The following is a 19,915-nucleotide window of genomic DNA, read 5'->3' as shown; positions in this document are numbered from 1 at the left end:
GGAATCACACAAGGGCAACCAAAGAGTTACGCTCATCTTTGACTGCAGAACAAGGGAGACACTTCTCACTCAGCACCCCTTCCTTCCAGAGCCTAATGGCTTCTCCATCCCATGTGTCCTGCTTTCCTTTGGGAAATAAGAAAATCAGGTGGCCCCCTTAAGTGCTATTCCTCACCTTGTTCATGGAGCCTCTTCTCAACCAGAGTCCCTTTGGCAATTACCCAAGCAAGTGTCTTTGTGTGTTGTACCTTTTCTGTGTAGCTTGTAATGTGTCACCCTGCCTCTTATGCTTCCTCATGTCTCTGGGGACTTGAGATTCTATCTAGCTCATAAGCAGAGCTCAGTAATGATATTCGAATTCAATTAGTATTTCCTGAGGAAGCTCACCTATTCCAGGTCTTCTATTTACTTCTCTTTCTTAAACTCTAGGCACAGAGCTCAGACCGCATCTTGATTTGCGGAAGCTCATGAAGCCTCTCCTAGTCTGGGAATAGATTTTATTTTTCTCTCATCGCTGACAAGAAGGATTCTGACTTTGACTGTCACGTTTTTCAGGGCCTAATCATTAGTGCTAAGAGCCCTAAGCACTGCAATGTTGGCCTGTCTGCTTAAGGTGAACGTTAAGGGTCTGGCTCAGAAGTGGTGCATAGGGCCAAGTATGTCGTTACAGTTTGGCGCATTGATGTCTGTTTGGCCAGACTCTATACCCTGTCACCTGTTGCCTTCCTCCCCTCCCCTGCCCAGTTCCATTGTGCCAGTCCCTCCACCTTGCTTTCCAGGTCCCTTGCAATAAATGAAGACATACGGGAGTTGGCACCCAAGGGTATTAATCCAGATTAGATTGTCTTTTTCAGTAGCAGAGACTGGAGAGAGGCTATAGGATCTTGGGGCATCCTTCCCCCTGCCTTTGTCCAGCTTTTCCGTGCCTTGCCAGTCTTCCCAAGCCATCTAACAGTGAAGGCAGATGGAAAAGTCACAGAAATGGGGGCGAGGAGACCCACGTTCTCATTCCTGCTTTGTCATATTGACCATAAGACGAGTGCGTCGGATGAGGAGTCTGTAGGATCCCTCCTGGTCCTAATATATTGTAGCTGTTTGGGGGGCGGGGGGTTCTTTTGATATCTACACATTCTAGTCACACTGGGATTTCACCCAGGCACCTGGTGTGGCGCAGTAGTGGATACAGTTCATGGCTCCCAGTCTGTAGTTAGCCCGCTCGTAAGCACAGGTGTAGAACAGAGAATATAACCAGTAGTGTAACCCTTCACCAGTAAATGGGAGTGCAGTCACCCAAACACTGAAATCATTCCACTGTCGTTTAGATTTTGCAAATTAAAACTTCACATGATAACAGCAACACATTTTTTCTTCTACTGTGTAACACAAGAAATCTGATAACAACCAGGTTTTCTCAAAATGCCGCCTCTCCAAAAAGAACAACTTGATTTCCTCAGTGGACTTTGTTTCTGGAAGATAGGATCGTGATGAATAGCATCCACATAGCATCTTCTCCCCTCTCAGAATGGGAACTCTCTTCATTCTTCTGCATCAGTCATTGGAAAAGAAAAATAAATTAGCATGCATTTTTAAGGACATATTTAGGCTGTACAGATGGAGTGATATTCACAGTAGCCATAAATAAACTCTTTCATCAGAGTAATTCTTACATGCAGCTGAGCCAGTCCTAGATAGTTTTGTAAAACTCCTTTTAATGTTGAAATAATTCAGGGAGAAATAAGTTGCATAATTCCAAGTTCTGGAGCAGAGGCAGCCTGAATATTTGCCAAAGGTTCAGCACAAAATACTTTAACCTTCCTCCATTACAATAAAACGCAGGATTTGACAACAGGGATTCTTCCCTAGTTCCTGGGCATTGAGATTTGTTATTATTTATAGTGCACTTGGGAACTTTGATGAAAAGTGCTTTAGGAAAGAAAGCCACGTGAGCAGTAGGGAAGGCTTTGCATTACTTATTAAAATAAAATGCGACTTACTTGACCCCAAATTGCCAATATTGCCGAGCATAAACTAGCACATAATTTTAGAAATTAATGAAGGCAAAGTTATCCGTTAACAGTTTCCCACAGGCGGAGCTGGTAGAGAGAAATGTCATCACATAACATCATATTTGAATTTTATTATTTCAGTTGAAATGAAAGGAAGAAGGGCAAGCCTTTCTCTTTCGAGAACAGACTAGAGGTATTCAGAACAGAGAGAATATATCTTCCTTTAAATATACAAAATCAGTTTTCTCCTGAAAAAATATTGTAGATATTTTCTCATGGAAGAATAGTCAAGATCTCTAGGTCTAAATATCTAGACCCAGAGAGAGATCACACCGTTTATTCAAGTACTGGCCTATCTCAAGACATTTAGCAATATAGCTAAGAAAGCAAATTATAAAGAGCCAACAGACATTCTGCAGGTCCGAAAAGTGAGACACGTGTTTGTTTGGCTATTTGTCTGAAAACTACCATTAGGAAAGTTCAGACTGAATTCCAGGGAATTTGAATCTGCATTTAAACAATTGCGATTTTAATCTGCAATTTTAAACTGCATTTTCTTAGCCTTTTTGCAAGATGGAATCAGAGGATGACATTTTCTAAGAACCATTTTTTGCAAAAGCTTGAGCGCTCCTCCGTTAAGTGTGACATAGGCTTGAAATAAGAGTTGGTGATAAGTAATTAAGTGAAGTACAGCTTAGCACATGTTGACCGTGGACCAATGCGATTGTCCTGAACTTGGCAAGGCTGTGGTGTGCTATTTATTTGACCTAGACTACTGCTTTGGGTATCAGTCACTGTGTAACAAACTTCCCTGACACTTAGTGGCTTAAAACAGCACCATTTTCTTTGCTTATGATTCTGTGGCTCGGGAATGTGGGCTGGTTCTGCGCCTGATGGATTCACCTGGCGTCTCTCGTGAGGTTGTGCACAGATCTGAGATGGGACCACTCATATACTATATGGCACTGGGTAGGTATGGCTTGAAGACTGGGACATCCCGCTCCCTCTCTTTCTCTCTGTGCGGCTACCTTGGGCTTCCTTTCATGGTAATTAGATCCTCAGAGTGAGTGTTCCCAACACACAAAGGCTCACATCTCTTAAGGGCCAAACTAAGAAGACACAGAGCGTCACGGAGTTCTACTGGTCCAAGCAAATCCCAGGACAGCCAAGATCACAGGGAGGGGCCCGGCCAAGTGGCATTGCAGAAGAGCTTTGGAATGGGAGATGCTCTTGCAGCCATCTGTGGAAACACAGCCTAGCACAAATATTTAGGCTGTTATAGGATAACATTTCGTAAAAGTGACCTCACGTTTCTTTTCTGAGATGGAGCCTCTTCACTCTGACAGAAGGACCTGACGAAAACAAAAATCTGATTGCCGTGCTCCGCCTTGCTCTGTGTCACCTACAAAATAAGATCCAGACCCTTCACATGGCTTGCCAGGTCCTTCCCTATCTGTCCCCTGCCTGCCTCTCAGCCTCGCTCTCACCAGGCCCCGAGCACCAGTCGTTCTTCAACCGCCACTTGGTTAGCACAGCTCCACGTGGGACCATGTGCTTGGGACACACTTCTTCCCATTGCATCCTCACTTGGCTGGCCCCTCAGACATCACTGCCTCTGCGAAGGCTCCCCCACCCCCTGCTGTATGAAAGCATCCTTCCCCCGGTGAAGTGCCCTGTGAGGAAGCCACCGCAGCAGTAATAACACCCCCTCCTCCCCGACCACACCGTGAGCTCCTTGAGGGCAGGGATCCGAGTCTCTCTCTCCAGTCCAGCCCTGGCCTGTCCCCCACAGAGCAAGCGCTCAGGCATTACAGTCAGCACAGTCTACGCACAGGGTAGAGTGGCAAGGTGCCTGGAGGGAAGACCAGAAAACCCCAAACAGGAAGAAGGCAGTGTGAGGAGGTCAGAGCCGTGAAGAGTGAGCTGAGCGACGGAACCAAAGGTGGATGCAGAACCGCCAACGTGCAGAGAGAGAAAGGGGACACGCTAGACACAGAGGACCAGAGACGAGCTGAAACAGAGTATTCAGTGAGAGCGTAGTGTCATGGTTAAGAAGGAAGAAACAGAAGGCTGACATCGGACCCAGCCATGTGTATCCACAGAGATGCGGGAACCGCACCCTGTCGGGGCATCCCGGACGTGCAGTTAAAAGGCGGGGCACCCCGATGCCAAACAATAACACAGCCTCACTCCGCTGCACACCTTCTTAACAGGTGACTGCCCGACCAAGAGGGCAGGAGAAAAGTTGGGCAAAGGGAAGAAGAGTTGCTGCTTCCGGGAAAACATGTGGGACCATCACTCCTCAGTCCACGGTGCTGCTTATTTCGCTTGTCTGAATAGCTTTCCTCCTGAGCCAAATTGACTCAATAACGTCAAAGTGAAACTGTTGTACTTGACGCTGGTGACAAGGTTCAGGGGAAGTGGTGTGACTCAGGGGAGGGAGGATGTAGCTAATCCCCAGCGAGGAAGACCCACCTTGAAAGAGCAGGAGCCGCCTTTTGACAAAACAACTCTAAAGGAAGTAATCGTCGTGAGAAAATATGTTTTCTGCTAAATGGTGGAGGAAGAAAATATGACCATCTTTCCTTTGACTCTGTTGAGTGTATCAAACTCAGTGCTAGTACTTATAACTGACTTGGATTGAGCTTTTTCTGCATCCAGGAGCTGCTCCGATCCGTTTACATCTATTAACTCACTTGAGGTGGGTCCTGTTATTGTCCCCATTTTACGGACGAGGAAACCAGTTAAACAGCCTGTTCAGAGTCACCGAGCTGCTAAACCGCAGAGCCGGGATTTGAACGCAGGCAGTGGGATGCCGTAGTCCACCTTCCTAATGCTCTACTTGGCTTAGGCTGAATATGGCAATATACTGTATCTACGGACTCACTTTTTGAAAATACTACCTGACAGTGGTATTAATTCTAAGAAATGAGTTTTGAGACTTCTTTCCCTCTTTATATCTCAATTACGGTTTGGGGCACATTTTAAAATGGCAAATTCTATCAGCTCTGGACATGCGCGCGCTCACACACACACACACACACACACGCATACACGCATACACGCATACATACATATACACATACTGACTGCTGTAATTTGCAAAGAGCTGTTGAGAAGAAAGTGTGTTTAATTAAAACTGAGTGCGAAATGCAGGCAGGTTAAACTTCTTTGGTGATAACTTTGAAGTTTGAACTTCGACTTTATAAGGCAGTTCTGGAAATGAGAAGAATGACATATTCTTATGCTGTGAGATATACTTAAATTGTTTCTCAGTATATACCTGAGGTAACTTTGTAATTTGCTCTTTAGTCAGTATATCTACGAAATCACTGGTAAGATTCAAATTAATTTTCTGATCCCTTTTATGTCTATTACTTATTAATTGTTGTTATTTGACAAGTTCCTGAAGCACAGGATCCCGAAAAGTTCAAAGTGATATCCTTATTCAAGAAAACATGGGCTTCCCTGGTGGCGCAGTGGTTGAGAGTCCGCCTGCCAATGCAGGGGACACTGGTTTGTGCCCCGGTCCGGGAAGATCCCACATGCCGCGGAGCGGCTGGGCCCGTGAGCCATGGCCGCTGAGCCTGCGCGTCCGGAGCCTGTGCTCCGCAACGGGAGAGGCCACAACAGTGGGAGGCCCGCGTACCGAAGAAAAAAGAAAACGTTTCTTTTGCCAATATTTTCCAAAGAATAATTTTTAAAAATTTTAAGAACTCTGTACTTTATTATTTTTCTGGTTTTGCAAAATAACAACTAGAAATATCATAGATATTTCATATTTGAGCAAATGGACAATTTTCAGAGGTTGAATATAAATATTAGTCCTGAAAATGAGTAAGTAGGAAAATTATAGTAGCCACCGAGGCACGTAACACCCACAATGCACCATCTTGGGGGTGGAAGAAATATAGCGTATCTGTGCTTTCTGTGGCTTCTGTTTTAACCTTATCCTTCTGACCTTCGTGGGCCCCTGCTGCACAGCCCTCCCCAGCCAGCACTTTTACAGGATTTATGGGTTTGGCCAGAGAGGGAGGGAGAAAGCTGTGACCAATACAGAGGAATTTGTTTTTTCTTGGCACAGACGTCCCAGCACATCAAAGGGTGACCGCCTTTGGAATGCTACTTCCCACCTGATCTCAAAATACCCTCCAGTACACCGCCTGAAAGTCCTCACTTCACTTTATTCCAGTACCTGAAATTCTGCCAACTAGAAGTTTAAGAAACACAGATCCTCTTAAAAATGCAAGTACTGCTGAGATTTCCTTCACACGTTAGAGTGGTTTAATCAGTAACTTAGAGAAAATGGGAACTCTTGCAAGATGGAGCAGGCGGGCATTTATTCAGTCCACAAGTATCCATTGGTCCAGCCCTTCACTGATCGTTATCAGCAGTTGATCCAGGTGTTGGGAATACACCGGAGAAAAGAGGGCCAAGGTCTCGGCCCTCACGGAGGAGTAAGATAAATAAACAGTATGTAAATAAGATAATTAGATCGTGGCAGTGCTGTGAAATCAGTAAAGAGAGTGAAGAACTAAAGAGACGAATTTCTGGAACCTGGCCTGTTCTTAGATTACCAAGTGCTTTCTTTCTATGGAGAGGGAGGGACAGGAAAAACATCTGATACGCACTCAGTGCCATAAAATCATGGTTAGAAAAAAAAGTAAAAAAGAAGGGTGCTGACAGGTCGTCGGGAGATATGGAAAGAGCATGTTCTGTCCCTCCCTGGTCCCAAGTGATACATAACCCTTGTCTTCTTTGTTCCTCCGTGAGGCCCTTTGTCATCACTGGCTCCTTTGTCACCACTGGGTTTCTTTACTGGTAAATGCCTGGGACTTCGTAGGTGGTCGTTATATTTGTTGTCTGAATAGATACATGGAATCTGACTATTCTGATTCTGAGGAGTACTGAGGGTCTGTACCTTAAAAAAAGAAAAACCACAACTTTTTATTGCTTCTTGCTGCAGTTTCAGCAGGTGGGCAAATGAGTAGAAGGAAACTAAAGGGCTATCTAATTACTTCCCACCCCTGTAGCCCAGGCCCCCAAGCTGTCACTCCCTTTCCTCCTTTTAACCTCCACACAAGCCACATCGGAGGAAACATGCCTCGCGGTGCTTGAGAATGCACTTGGTACTGTCTAAATAGTTTACTGAAAAAGGAATACCACTAGGCAATTTTAAACAGTCTTTCCCCTGTTGTTTCATCCTCAGGATAAACACTGTCTCTTAGCATCTTCTGATCTTCATAATATTGAGGTAAAAATAGTGAAGTGTAGAATTTTAGCAAGTACAAATATGAGTTTTTCTTTCTAGACCCCTCCTTTTAAAGGCGAGGAAATGGGGCTCAGATGAGATATTCAGCGTGTCGCAGCTGGTTGGTGGTGGAGTCAAGACCACACTGAAGCCCTCGGGACTTCCACTATATAACTCTGGCTCCAAAACCGCCTTAATAAACACCAGTGGTCTCCCACGCCAATCTCAAAATTCAGCTTCAACCTAAAAAATCTTCTTTCTCCTCCTGAAACTAAGTGACCATATCCTCACAAGGGAAGGGACGTGGTCCAGGAAATGATGCTCTTCCAGCAGGCAGGGAGGCCCCTAAGAACTTCATGTTCCCAGGGGCTCCCTGGAGTCAGTCCATCAGCTTTCTTGTCCAAAGCGCTTTCTCAGACTTTCATGCTATACATCCATGACATTTGCTTGCTAAATCATCAGCTTAACTTATTTACCCCATATCTTTTATCTCAGTTTTCTGGTTGTATTTTATCTAAGTCATCTTTACTTTAGTTGAGCTAAAGCTGTGGTTTTGCAAATTAAATCAGCTGTGGGTTTCTGCATATGTCCCCTCCCTGTGTTTACTAAGCTTTTTTTTTTTTTTTAACTCACATTATATGTCTGTTTCCATCGTACTAGTTGTGTGAGGGAAGATTTGCTTTGCTGAAGGTTCTTTGAAACAAATTCAGAACTACTTAGAAGAACACATTTTTAAGAAACCAAAATACTTTTAAATGTCTTGTTTAATCGATATCTTTAGCCCAAGTTGAATTTCCTTAAAGTTTGGAAGTTTGTCCATAATGAAGAAATCGTGTGGCTTTTGGGTCTGGACTTTATACTTTAGGCAAAGAGAAGGTGTTTCATGATTCTCAATGTGGAAGAGATTTGGAAAGGCAGATCTTATGGCTAAGATGCAGGAGGAACAGACAGCATGCAAAGACAAGGGGTTGGTACTAATTAGGAATCTATTGTAATAATCTAAGGAAAACGTCTGAAGTTCTCAAGCTAAAAGATTAAAGAGTAAGGATCAAATACAAAAGAAATAACCAGATAAAACTGGTAGGTCTTGTTGCACAGTTGGATGTGAGAGATGAAAAGATTACTCACAGTTAATTCCAGTATTTCCAGGTTGGAAGATTCAGTGGATGGTAATTCCATTGATCAAGAGAGGAGAGAGAGGAGAGTCTTGGGCATTGAAGAAAAGGTAGAATTAGTATTTATTTTGTCTGTGCTTGAGCTGGTGGAGGTGTCCAGTTTGTAGTTAAAAGTATAGGACTGAAGGGCGTGCAAGTGTAGTTTAAGAAGAAACGTCCTTTTCGAAGTTACCACTAAGTAGAGAATCAGCGAAGCCATCAACATGGGTGAGATAAGCCAGAAAGGAGTCAAGTCAAAACCTGGACATATTTCAGAAGTTTAGGTAAAGGAAGCTGAACCAATAGAGTAGCCTGAAGAGTGACCAAAGAGGTGCAAGGACAGAAGGAGGGAAGAAGGGGAGTCAGCAGTGTTGTTTAATATCACGGAAGAAGACCCAGGATGAGCTGGTGGATCTGGAAATTGACATCACTGGTGCCCTTTGGGAGAGCAAGGTCAGCAGAGTGGTAGGCGGCAGAAGTCAAAGGGCAGAGGGTAGAGCAGCTGATGGAAGGTGGAGAAGGGAAGCTTGCTGGTGGAGGAGGGGAGGCGGAGCCATATTTGCAGGAGAAGCCAAGTCACAGCATGGGCGTGGCCTTACCAGGTTCCTTCTAAATTTAGGGCTCTCTAGAGAAGTGTCATCAGCCACAGCATTTCCCCGGGCCCTGAATCTAGCCACCGCCTCTAAATATCACTGACCAAGCTGTCATAAAGGGGAACTGTTTTCATATGCGTGCCTACTCCAATCTTACCTCCCCTCATTCCAGTTCCAGCCCTTTAATTCCCAGCTCTGAGCCCCATTTCTCTCCTAAAGCTGCCACTGTGGAGTTTTCTGTCTTCAGAAATCTGTGTCGACTTCACCTACTGGCCTGTGTCGCTTTGTGTGTGAGTCATGTATCCCAGGGACACTATCGTCTTCTTGAAGTTAATGTGTTTTAATCCATAGAATCATGAAATATCACCATTTTACACATGAGGACATTGGACCCAGGGAGGTGATATAACTTGGCCTAAGGTCACACAGCTGAATTCAACAACAGATGGTTGAATTGGGCGTTGAAAAGGATGGAGAGAAAGATGGGTGTGTTTCTTCCCTACAATTACTTGAATGAGCTCTGCCAGAGTTTGTTTTTGAGGCTGTTTTTTTTTTTTTTTTTTTTGGTTTTTTTTTTTTTTTTTTTTTGCTATTCCTGTTGCTAACAAGCACCTTTTTGTTCTGGAGACCTTCCTCCAGATACAAGATACAATTCCATACTATTAGTTATATTTCAAGTTGTAAAAAATTATCCTCACATTTCCTGCCTCCCAGAGATAACCTTGATTAAAGTTTTAGGTGCTGGAGCCTAGTGACACATTTACAGATTTTGAATTTTAGAGAACAATTTGACAATAACTACTGTAGTTGAAGATGTGTATACACCAGAACCCTGTAGTTCACTACTTTGTGCATATTCTGTAGAAACATGCACCCGAGGAGATATCTGCAAGAATGTTCATAATTGTATGATTAATAAAAGCAAAAAAAAAAAAAGCATTGACAGAAGAACGGATAAAGAAATTGTAATATATTTATTTCAATGAAATTCTAAGGAGCAGTGATTCTCCAAGTGTGGTCCAGAGACCCCTGGAGATCCTGTAGACTTTGAGGGTGTTCCCAGGTCAAAACTCATTTCACAGCATGACTAAGACCTTTTTCACATTTTCAGTCTCATTCTCTGAGTTTTCCAGAGGCTGTGTGTTACGATAGCAACAGACTAAATGCAGAAACAGGTGTAAGAGGCCAAATGTCTTCTATTAAGCCAGACATTAAAAAGGCTTGCAAAAATGTAAAACAGTGCCACTTTTCCCATTGCTTTTTTGCATTGAAAAATATTATTTAATCGTAAAATATGTTGCTTATGCTAACGTGTGATATGTAATGGGTTTTTATTATCTAAAATTAATATATGTGCTTAAAAATCTTCTCATTGTTATTTCCTGATATGGCAAATGTTGATTAATCCACTTGAACCTCTTCGGCAGCCTCAGTGATTTTTAAGAAGGTAAAGGAGTCCTAAGACCAAAAATTTGAGAGCTACAGCTATAGAGCCATGAAAATGAATAAATTAAGATTACATGTATCGAGAAGAATGACAATTTATATTGAGTTTTAAAGCCAGTAAAATATGCTATATTAGAATAGATATAGATATACAGATATTTGTTACATGTATTAAAAATGGTGGAAATAATAATTGCCGGAGTCTGGATAGTAGTTCTCTTGGTGGGTAGTGAAAGTATGAAAGGAAATTCAGTCCAGAGAAGGACATTGGAAACTTCAAATATATCAGTTAGATTTTCTGTTTTAGGTTGGATTCTAGGTGTAGGGTATTCATCAAGTTATTTTTTATATTTTGTATTCCTGAAATGTTTTATAATACAGTTTAAAAACTAGTAGCTATAGACAACTCAACAACCAAAAAGAGTCCAACTTAAAAAATGGACAAAGGACTTGAGTAGACATTTTTCCAAGGATGATACGCAAATGGCCAAGGAGTATATGAGAAGGTGCTCAACATCATTGCAAATTAATACCACAATGAGATATCACTTCACACCCATTAGGATGGCTGCTATCAAAAAAACAAAATAACACGTTTTGGTGAGGATGTGGAGAAACTGGAACCCTTCTACGCTGTTGGGAATGCAAAATGGTACAGCCACTATGGAAAACAATATGGCACGTCCTCACAAAAATTAATAGAGTTACTGTACGATCCAGTAGTCCCCCTTGTGGGTATTCATCCAAAAGAATTGAAAGCAGCGTCTGAAAAAGGTATTTGCACACCTGTGTTCATAGCAGCGTTATTCACAATAGCCAATAGGTGGAAACAACCCAAATGTGCACTGACGGATGAATGGATAAACGTAACGTCGCACGTACAAAAAATGGAGGATTATTCAGCCTTAAAAAGGAAGGCAATGCTCCAATAAAAAAGGAAGGATATTCTGACGTATGCTATAACGTGGGGTTGAATAATACTCTACTTTGATCTTTTTAGACTTGAGTTGTCTCCTCTGTAAAATGGAATCAGTAGCCCATTCTTCAAAGGTTGATGTGAGGATTTAACGAGAACATGAAAAATGATGGCCAGTGCCTCGCACAGTGCTTCGGCCCATGATCTATGTTTGTTTCCTTCTCTTCCTTTGCTAGTTTTTTTTTAATTTAATCTTTTTTATCTTTGGCTGCGTTGGGTCTTCGTTGCTGCACGCGGGCTTTCTCTAGTTGCGGCGAGCGGGGACTACTCTTCATTGCGGTGCACGGGCTTCTCACTGCGGTGGCTTCTCTTGTGGCAAAGCACGGGCTCTAGGCATGCGGGCTTCAGTAGTTGCAGCACGTGGGCTCAGTAACTGTGGCTCGCAGGCTCAGTAGTTGTGGGCTTAGTTGCTCCGTGGCACACGGGATCCTCCTGGACCAGGGATTGGATTGAACCCGTGTCCCCTGCGTTGGCAGGTGGACTCTTAACCACTGTGCCACCAGGGAAGTCCCCCCTTGCTAAATTATAAATTTCATTGAGAACCAGGTACAAGAAATATGCCTTTTTCATTTCCCTAGTTCCTTGTGCAACACATGAGTGAGAGCGCGGTAATGATTATCATGTTTGCTTGAATTAGAGAATCTCCTTACATAGTAAGTTAGAGATCTGCCCCCAGCATTGTAATAGTGATTGTCTCACCCTTTCCTGCTGCTCTCCCCACAGCCCCCGCCACCTATAAATCAATAACGTGAGGAAAATAATAGCAGACCTGTCACTCAGAAAAACAAAGCTGATGTAATACGTTTGTGGGATTGGATCTCTCTTACGTAGGAGAGAATGTTCAACAGCTGTCTGATAAATGCAGGTATTGAGGACAAGCTGAAAGCATCAAATCACAAGTCAGGACCCAGTTTCCAGTTGTCTTAATTTGTATCCTCCTTTGCCTGAATCAATAGAAGTTAAATCAGTGTGGAGTTAATTATACTGTCACTCCTTGCTGTTACCAGTGTATTCTGTGGTCATTGCATGGTTAGATGGGCAAATTGGTACTTAAGTTGACGGTATGATTGGGTCATTAAAAAGGCAAATCTGAAGAAGAACCTTGAGTGGGGTTGATTTCCGTGGAAACATCCAGCCATCCACCAATTTTCTGGAATAGATAGATGCAGGAATTAAACTCAAAACTGCAACTATGACAAACAGTTTAACTCCTTTCAGATTATTTTTCCCCCACTCTTTTCTCCAAACCTCTCTCTCTCTGAAGCTCTCCCCAAAGGGTAACTTAATACATAAATTGTTTGCTCTGAGAATTTCTTTTTTCTTTAATATGAATTAATGACTCTACCCCCAATTCATAATAGAAGTGTACTCAGGGAGAAAACTCAAAGTTTTTTGAAATCCTTCATTTTCTTAAAAGAATCTTGCCTATCTAGACTGAGAAAGCCATGAGTATAAGTTTATTACATAGAATATGTCTATTTATTTTGTTGTCTCAAGAGAAATTAGATAAATGGTAAAAGTTTGTGAATATTTTATTAGGCACCTGAAATAATATAACTCTTCCAATTTTCTGAAAGTAAACGTGTCATCTGTGTTACAGAATAGGCTTCTGCATGTTTTAGAAGCAAACACAACATAGTTCAGGGAGGCCAACCCCATGATTGATTGGAAAATAAACGAATGCATTTTTTTTTTTTTTTTTTGCGGTACGCGGGCCTCTCACTAGTGTGGCCTCTCCCGTTGCGGAGCACAGGCTCCGGACGCGCAGGCTCAGCGGCCGTGGCTCATGGCCCAGCCGCTCCGCGGCACGTGGGATCTTCCCGGACCGGGGCAGGACCCCGTGTCCCCTGCATCGGCAGGCGGACTCTCAGCCACTGCGCCACCAGGGAAGCCCACGAATGCATTCTTTATGCGACACTGAGCCCAGAGAGCAAAATAGTTTGTAGGACTTGCAGACTTGGGAGTCTGTCTAAAAATAAAAGATGAAACATAGTATTATGCAAACAAATATATTCTTCCTTTTTTTCCCAGGATCTCATCCTTAACGGTTACAAAGGACCTTCCTGAAGGACAGAGTAGGTTAGCAATTTAGCAGCAGTTGCTTTGGAGACAGATACGCGGTGCTAGGTGCTCTGGCCATGGGTGAGGCGGGTAGGGGGCACAGAAGTGCCTCAGATCTTTAGATCTGTCCTGCACATGATGATACAAATAGAAATTAATCTGATACTGACATTTGCTGTCTTGCCTTTCTTCCAAGATATACAGACACTGTGACTCCTTTGTACTTCGAATCGAAAGGAAAATGTGAAGTAGTGACATGTCAGAATAAATAGTTTTAATTACATTTGATTAATTGGGGGGTATATAAAATAATTTAAATAGTTAAAAATAGGGCTTCCCTGGTGGCGCAGTGGTTGAGAGTCCGCCTGCCGATGCAGGGGACACGGGTTCGTGCCCCGGTCCGGGAAGATCCCACATGCCGCGGAGCGGCTGGGCCCGTGAGCCATGGCCGCTGAGCCTGCGCACCTGGTCCACGACGGGAGAGGCCACAACAGTGAGAGGCCCGCGTACCGCAAAAAAAAAAAAAAAAAAAAAGTTAAAAATAGGTTGTCTGAGGGCATTCACCTTTAAAACTAGAAACTCTGGCCGCCTGGTATAGTGGGAAGGGCACTCAGATGCTGAATCCTGGCTCTTTTCCTTTTTAGCTGCAAATCCTTGTGTGAGTTGTTTAACCTTTATGCCCAGTTTCTTCATCTGTAAAGTAGGGATGACGATTTCTACCTTGCAGAGCTGCCGTGGGCATTCTTTTAGATGAGTGTAAAGCACTCAGTCTAGCACACAGTAGGTGCTCAATCAATAGCAACTAATCCTAATATGTCTAACTCATATTTTCATTGTAAAAATCTGTCACACACTTAAACACACCCATTTAAGACTTAAAATAGTCTCGACATATAGCAAACATTCACCAAAATATGTTTCCCAAAGGTAAATTTCAATCTCTCACTTCCTTGTGGAATTTTACACACATCCCAAATTAGTCAGGGATGAGGGACAGACTGTATTAATGAGGTGTTTGGTTCACTGTAGGAAGATAAAGTAATAAATGGTATAATCTGTTTTACTCGGTTAAGGGAAACTTGCTTTGAAGCTACATGCAAACCACCTGAAAACATGGTAACCCTCTTAGCATTATGGGGCTAGAGATGACTTTTCCCCTTTCCATAATGGGGAGGATTGGCACTCTGCCTTCCAGTCTTGACAGCTGCCTACACAAAGCATAAGACAAACAAGGTCTGTCGTCTCAACCAGGAAGGATGCCCTTGAAGATAACTAATAAGGACCTACTGCATAGCACAGGGAACTCTACTCAATACTCTGTAATGACCTATATTGGACAAGAATCTAAGAAAGATTGTATATATGTATAACTGATTCACTTTGCTTTACACCTGAAACTAACACAACATGGTAAGTCAACTCTACTCCAAAAAAAAAAAAAGAAAGAAAGAATAAAGGGCAGGAGGACCTTGAGAGGAGAGAGTATGGCGCTTCCCAGATTTGGCCAGGCTGGTCTTCGTTCCAACACAGGCGTGGTTTTCTCTGGAGAACAGCCCCACCGGCCAGAGGGTGGCCTTGTCAGAAACCTTCTCTGTTAAGAGTGAGTTTATTTCATCATCAATGACAGTGTTTTAAGTGTCTGGAGGTGTGTGTTTGCTTTTCTTATGTAACCACAAAACAGCAGTTAGTTTCTCTCTAACAGATAAGAGTGACAGGAGTTGCTGTTGCCTTTAAGATGATGCATGCAGTCTTATTCTGAGAGTAAACTGGCGAGTTTAGTCACGACAAACCTAGTTCTTACTTCTTCCTCTCTCACCTCTTCCCAGCACCACCCTTCCCCATGTCGTTTCGCTCCTCCGTTTGGGGATAGGAAGAAAGCAGAGCAGGGAAGCGCACGCCAGGCTGACAGCAGTTTTAGATGCCTGGGCTCCACCCGTGTGACTTTTTCCTCTTTTCTTTTTAAAACTAAACCCAGCAGGATGTGTGCACACCAGTTACTGAGCACACAGAAACCCGGGCACTGCTCTATTGAAGGAACAGCTTTCAAAGGACTGTGGCAGGAGCTGGCTGCCCCCCTGCCAGGCATTTAAAGGGCTGTGCTCTCCCGGGGAGAAGAGCTGACTTCCTAACCTGGGACTTTTCTCAGAGCCCCGCAGAAGGAGCTGTACGTAGGGAAAGGACATGTTGGCAATGGGTTACCCACTAACTTTGGGACCTTCTGCACCCAAGCCAAAAAAAAAACAGAAAAAAGAAACCTTAAAAAAGTTTTATTTTATTGTACTTGGCAAAAACAATGAAAAGAATGTGAACTCGACTTTGAATACCTCACACCTGTGGGTTATACATTTTTCTAGTGTATTCCTAGGAATACCTAAGGAAGCTATGATGTAGGTAGCGTAGCCTTTATTACCTCCATTCTTTTTAGATAAGCACTTTGAAGCACAAAGCAGGCAGGTGACCTTGTAACATCAAATGCTTCAACGTTAAGCTGATCTTTCTCTTTTGAAAAAAATTTTTATTGAAGTATAGTTGATTTACAATGTGTTAATTTCCTCTGTACAGCAGAGCGACTCAGTTATACATATATATACACATATACTTTTTCATATTCTTTTCCATTCTGGTTTGTCACTGGATATTGAATATAGTTCCCTGTGCTACATAGTAGGACCTTGCTGTTTATCCATCCTATATACAATAGTTTGCCTCCCAAACTCCTATTCCTTCCCTCCCCTACCTGTCCTCCCCCTTGGGAACCACAGTCTCTTCTCTGTAGCTGGGAGTCCGTTTTTGTTTTGTAGATATGTTGATTTGTATTGTAGTTTAGATTCCACATATAAGTGATATCATATGGTATTTGTCTTTCTCTTTTTGACTGACTTCACTCAGTATGATAATCTCTAGGTCCGTGTTGCTGCAAATGGCATTATTTCATTCTTTTTGATGGCTGAGTAATATTCCATGTATGCATATATGTACCACATCTTCTTTATCCCTTCATCTGTTGATGGACACTTAGGTTGCTTCCACGTCTTGGCTATTGTAAACAGTGCTGCTGTGAACATAGTGGTGCATGTATCTTTTCAAAGTATAGTTTCGCCTGGGTACATGCCCAGGAGTGGGATTGCTGGATCATATGGCAACTTTCTCATATATGCCCTTATGTGCTACAATCGAACGTCTAAAAATGGGTAGGGCAGCACACCAAACAATCCTGTTGTTGAATTACACTCAAATGCTGCTTTTGTCTTAGTGAGAGCTGTTAACCCTGAAGTTAGAGGTGCCAGGTTATTGATACCCATGGTTTCTATCAGGGCTGTTGTATTCATGTTTTATTGCTTCCACTAAAATGCAAATACTTCGCGGATGAAGTACCTATCATCCATGCTCCATGAGTATTTATCGTATGAATGTTATTATTGAACAGATAATTTATGTTATTCCCATAATATCAGAATGCAAGGATATTTCTCCAGAACGGCAGGTTTCTGCCTGTAAACGCATTCGCCTCAGCCACGTGGTGAGCACAGCAAGCAAGCCGGGAAGCCATCGTGCACTGTCGCATGCTGGGGACTCAGACCAGAGAGCTGAATCTCTACTCCCTCATTTTATAGACAAGGAAGCTGAGGCCCACAGAGTGGAAGAGATTTCCCCAAGTTTACCCCATCGAGCTTTGCCCTGGCCTTTTCATTCTTAGTGAGAACCCAAGAGCTGGCCACAGTTAGAGCTGTGGTCCCCTTGCATGGCCCCGGCTCCTGTCTCTGATGGGGAGTCAGGAACATGTTGAAAAGATGTAGTTTCTTCCCTGGAACTTAAACTTAATTGTACAGAAATGCCCTTGAGTTCAGCATTTCATATAGAAATCAGATACTCTTTAAAGAGCAAGGGGAGAAGCATTTGAAATTTGAATATAAATACTTTTGGGGGAAAGAATGAAGAGAAGCTGTTACTTCACATGGAAGAGACAAGGCTTGGAGGTGATTTTAATGTGTCGGTCAATATAAGAGGGATCATTGAAAAAAGTCCTGACTAGCAATTTCTCATCTTCATTTAAAAGAGAGAAATAGGCTTGTAATAGAGCAGGACGTTTTCTGTTTAGTTGTTGAAAAAAAAAAATTGGTAATCAGGACAGCATAAACTTACTAAGCTTTGTGCCAAACTCACCTAATTCCATTTTTATAGAGTTACCAGATGGGTGAAATACTAGAAAAGTGAGAGAACATTTTTATGTCGGTAAGACATTTAATAGGATGTCTCATAACACTCCTGTTAAAAATATGAAAAACACCTAGGGAACAACAATTCATTTCGTATTCAAGAAAGAGGCGTCCTTAGTGGCGGGTCATAGAAGTCGTCTATCCTAGTCATCAGTATTTATAGAAATAAATGACCTTAGTGATGGCTTAGAAGTCAGGCCAAATGGACAAAGGATCAATATATGTAATTTTAGAAAACGCAACTTCCTCTGAGTTCTAACATATGTTACTTTCATTCACCGATGAGCCCTGAAGTTATAGCAAGACAAAATAATTTGGATCAACAGAAAGGAGACTGGGGCTCTCATGATTAAATTCACTAATATTTCTTCCCCAGTCCTAGAGAACCATAACTTGATACTTAGCCACGTCACTTTCAATTACTAAAAATATCTGAAAGTACTTCCTTTTCAAGTCATTTGGAAATAGAGTTAAAAGTTGGCAGCCTAGAACCTCAACTAGGAGGTTTAGTCTGACTCCAACTCAGCCTCTCCAGAGTTGTGGGGAGAGAACTGTAATGCCGGACCTGTGTCACCTTGGTGACATCACCATGGCATTACTGGTAAGCAAGGAAATTCCTAGCTGCTTTAGTGCTGCCTAGATTTCCTGAAAGCAAAAGGAACCAGTGAGGGGAGCCTTGGTTCTGTAGAGCCATTCCATGTTCCCTTCAAACCCAGTCCTGCCAACTGTAGACTGGAAACCCAGAACTTTGTTTAACGTTTCCCAGTGGAGCAGCTTTTATAAGCTGTTTCTTCTCTCTCTGCTAAGAGGTCATTCCTGTTAGAATGCCTTCTACCTCCGATCAGATCAGAACCAGCCTGACTTCCTTAATTTACCGAAAACCCAGCAAGGAAATACCTGGAATCAGTGGAGACAGGTCGGGCTAGATGTGCATATCCATCTTCTGCTACCCCAAAGTCAACCATCCCCAGGCCCCAGTCACGGCAGCCCCAGAGCATAGCGCAGTGGACCTACGCCCTAGAGAAGCAACTCTTGCTTCAGAGTCTAAGCAGGTGAGTAAGATGAAGGGCGTTTCAGGCAGGAACTGAAGGTAGATCCTGGTGGGAGCCATGGTTCCATTCTCTTTGCTCCTGGAGATGATGTGTGAGAGATGGTGCAGGGAAGAAACCACCCCCACTCCTTCCTCTTCATCTTTCCTCTTTGCCTGGAGACCATCACTTGGCTTTTATTCCTGTTCCATCACCAGGGAGGAAGCCCTGAACTGCAGCAGTCCCAGAGGAGGAAATGTGGGGAAGGGTGGCACTGTGGATGAGGAACCAGAAAAAGGCAGTGTTCCTCCAGCCCTTCCCTGACCCAAGTTTGCAAAGACAAGAAGTGTAGCTTCATTGTTGGGAGCAACTGGGGTACAAGTGTCTTTTGAGAGCCCTAGAGAAGCATGGGATGAATAGTACCTTTTCATCATCTCGTCTCTGCAGTAAAGAACAGCTGCAAGGAACTCAGTGGGAACCCAAAGTGTTCTTGACAAAGATGTCAGTATAATTCACCCAGTCAGACATAATTAAAAATAATTACTTACAGGACGGAACTTGCCATACAGGAGATCAAAGTGCTCTGTGTGCTTTCAGAATAGACTCCAGACCCCAGAAAGGAAGAGAATGTTACAGCAGATAACCCACAGGTTGGTATCTGTGGCACTGGAGTCCGGTCCCCGCTCCACCACCATTAGCTGTGCAACCTTGGATTCATGTCCTCACCTCTCTGAGCCTGTTTCCCTACCTGTAAAAAATGGATGAGAGTATCACCTTGGATATGTCACAAGACCATGGCATGAAAATGGAGGAAACATATGTAAAAAGGACTTCTGATTAATGTCAGAGTTTGCTATTCCTTCTTCTCATTGATTTCCCTAAGAGGTAAACTGAGGCAAAGACTAACAAAATAGCTTATTGCTCTCCATTCTCTTTAGAACAAGATGAAATGTTGCTTTTAAACACGAACAAAAGTAAGAAAGGGAATCTCCCACTTCCGTCCAGCCAATCACAAATGTCCACAGTGAAGATCCAGGGAGAGCACTTGGTCCTCTTCTCCCATGTCCCCTGGTCCACGCCCAGGAACTTCAGCCCCTGCCTCTCTCTGTCTCTTAAGCATCACGAGCTTGTTCCAGCAGCAGCCTGGCCAGGGCTCACTCCCCTCGGAGTGGTTGGGCGATGT

The 19,915-nt window shown here is 43.2% G+C and overlaps 1 protein-coding gene across 4 annotated transcripts in view; it reads left to right on the top strand.

Annotated features, from left to right (window-relative positions):
• Positions 1 to 19,915, top strand: part of PRKCQ (protein kinase C theta) — a 143,841-nt gene that overhangs the window by 9,793 nt on the left and 114,133 nt on the right. For 3 of the 4 annotated variants that reach the window (XM_024732295.1, XM_024732294.1, XM_024732292.1), the window contains exon 1: positions 6,123 to 6,251. The exons of the other annotated variant lie outside the window; for it this stretch is intronic. Coding sequence is in view for 1 of the 3 variants with exons in the window: in XM_024732294.1 (XP_024588062.1) it covers positions 6,250 to 6,251 (2 nt within the window). In the remaining 2 variants the exon portion in view is untranslated. Of the gene's footprint in view, positions 1 to 6,122; positions 6,252 to 19,915 lie in introns of those variants that run through there. 4 annotated transcript variants of the gene reach the window in all.

Source organism: Neophocaena asiaeorientalis, unplaced genomic scaffold (assembly GCF_003031525.2).
Source record: "Neophocaena asiaeorientalis asiaeorientalis breed wild unplaced genomic scaffold, Neophocaena_asiaeorientalis_V1.1 scaffold176, whole genome shotgun sequence".
NCBI classification, from domain to species: Eukaryota; Metazoa; Chordata; class Mammalia; order Artiodactyla; family Phocoenidae; genus Neophocaena; species Neophocaena asiaeorientalis.
Note: the sequence above shows the minus strand (reverse complement) of the source record. Positions and strands in the feature narration are given on the sequence as shown.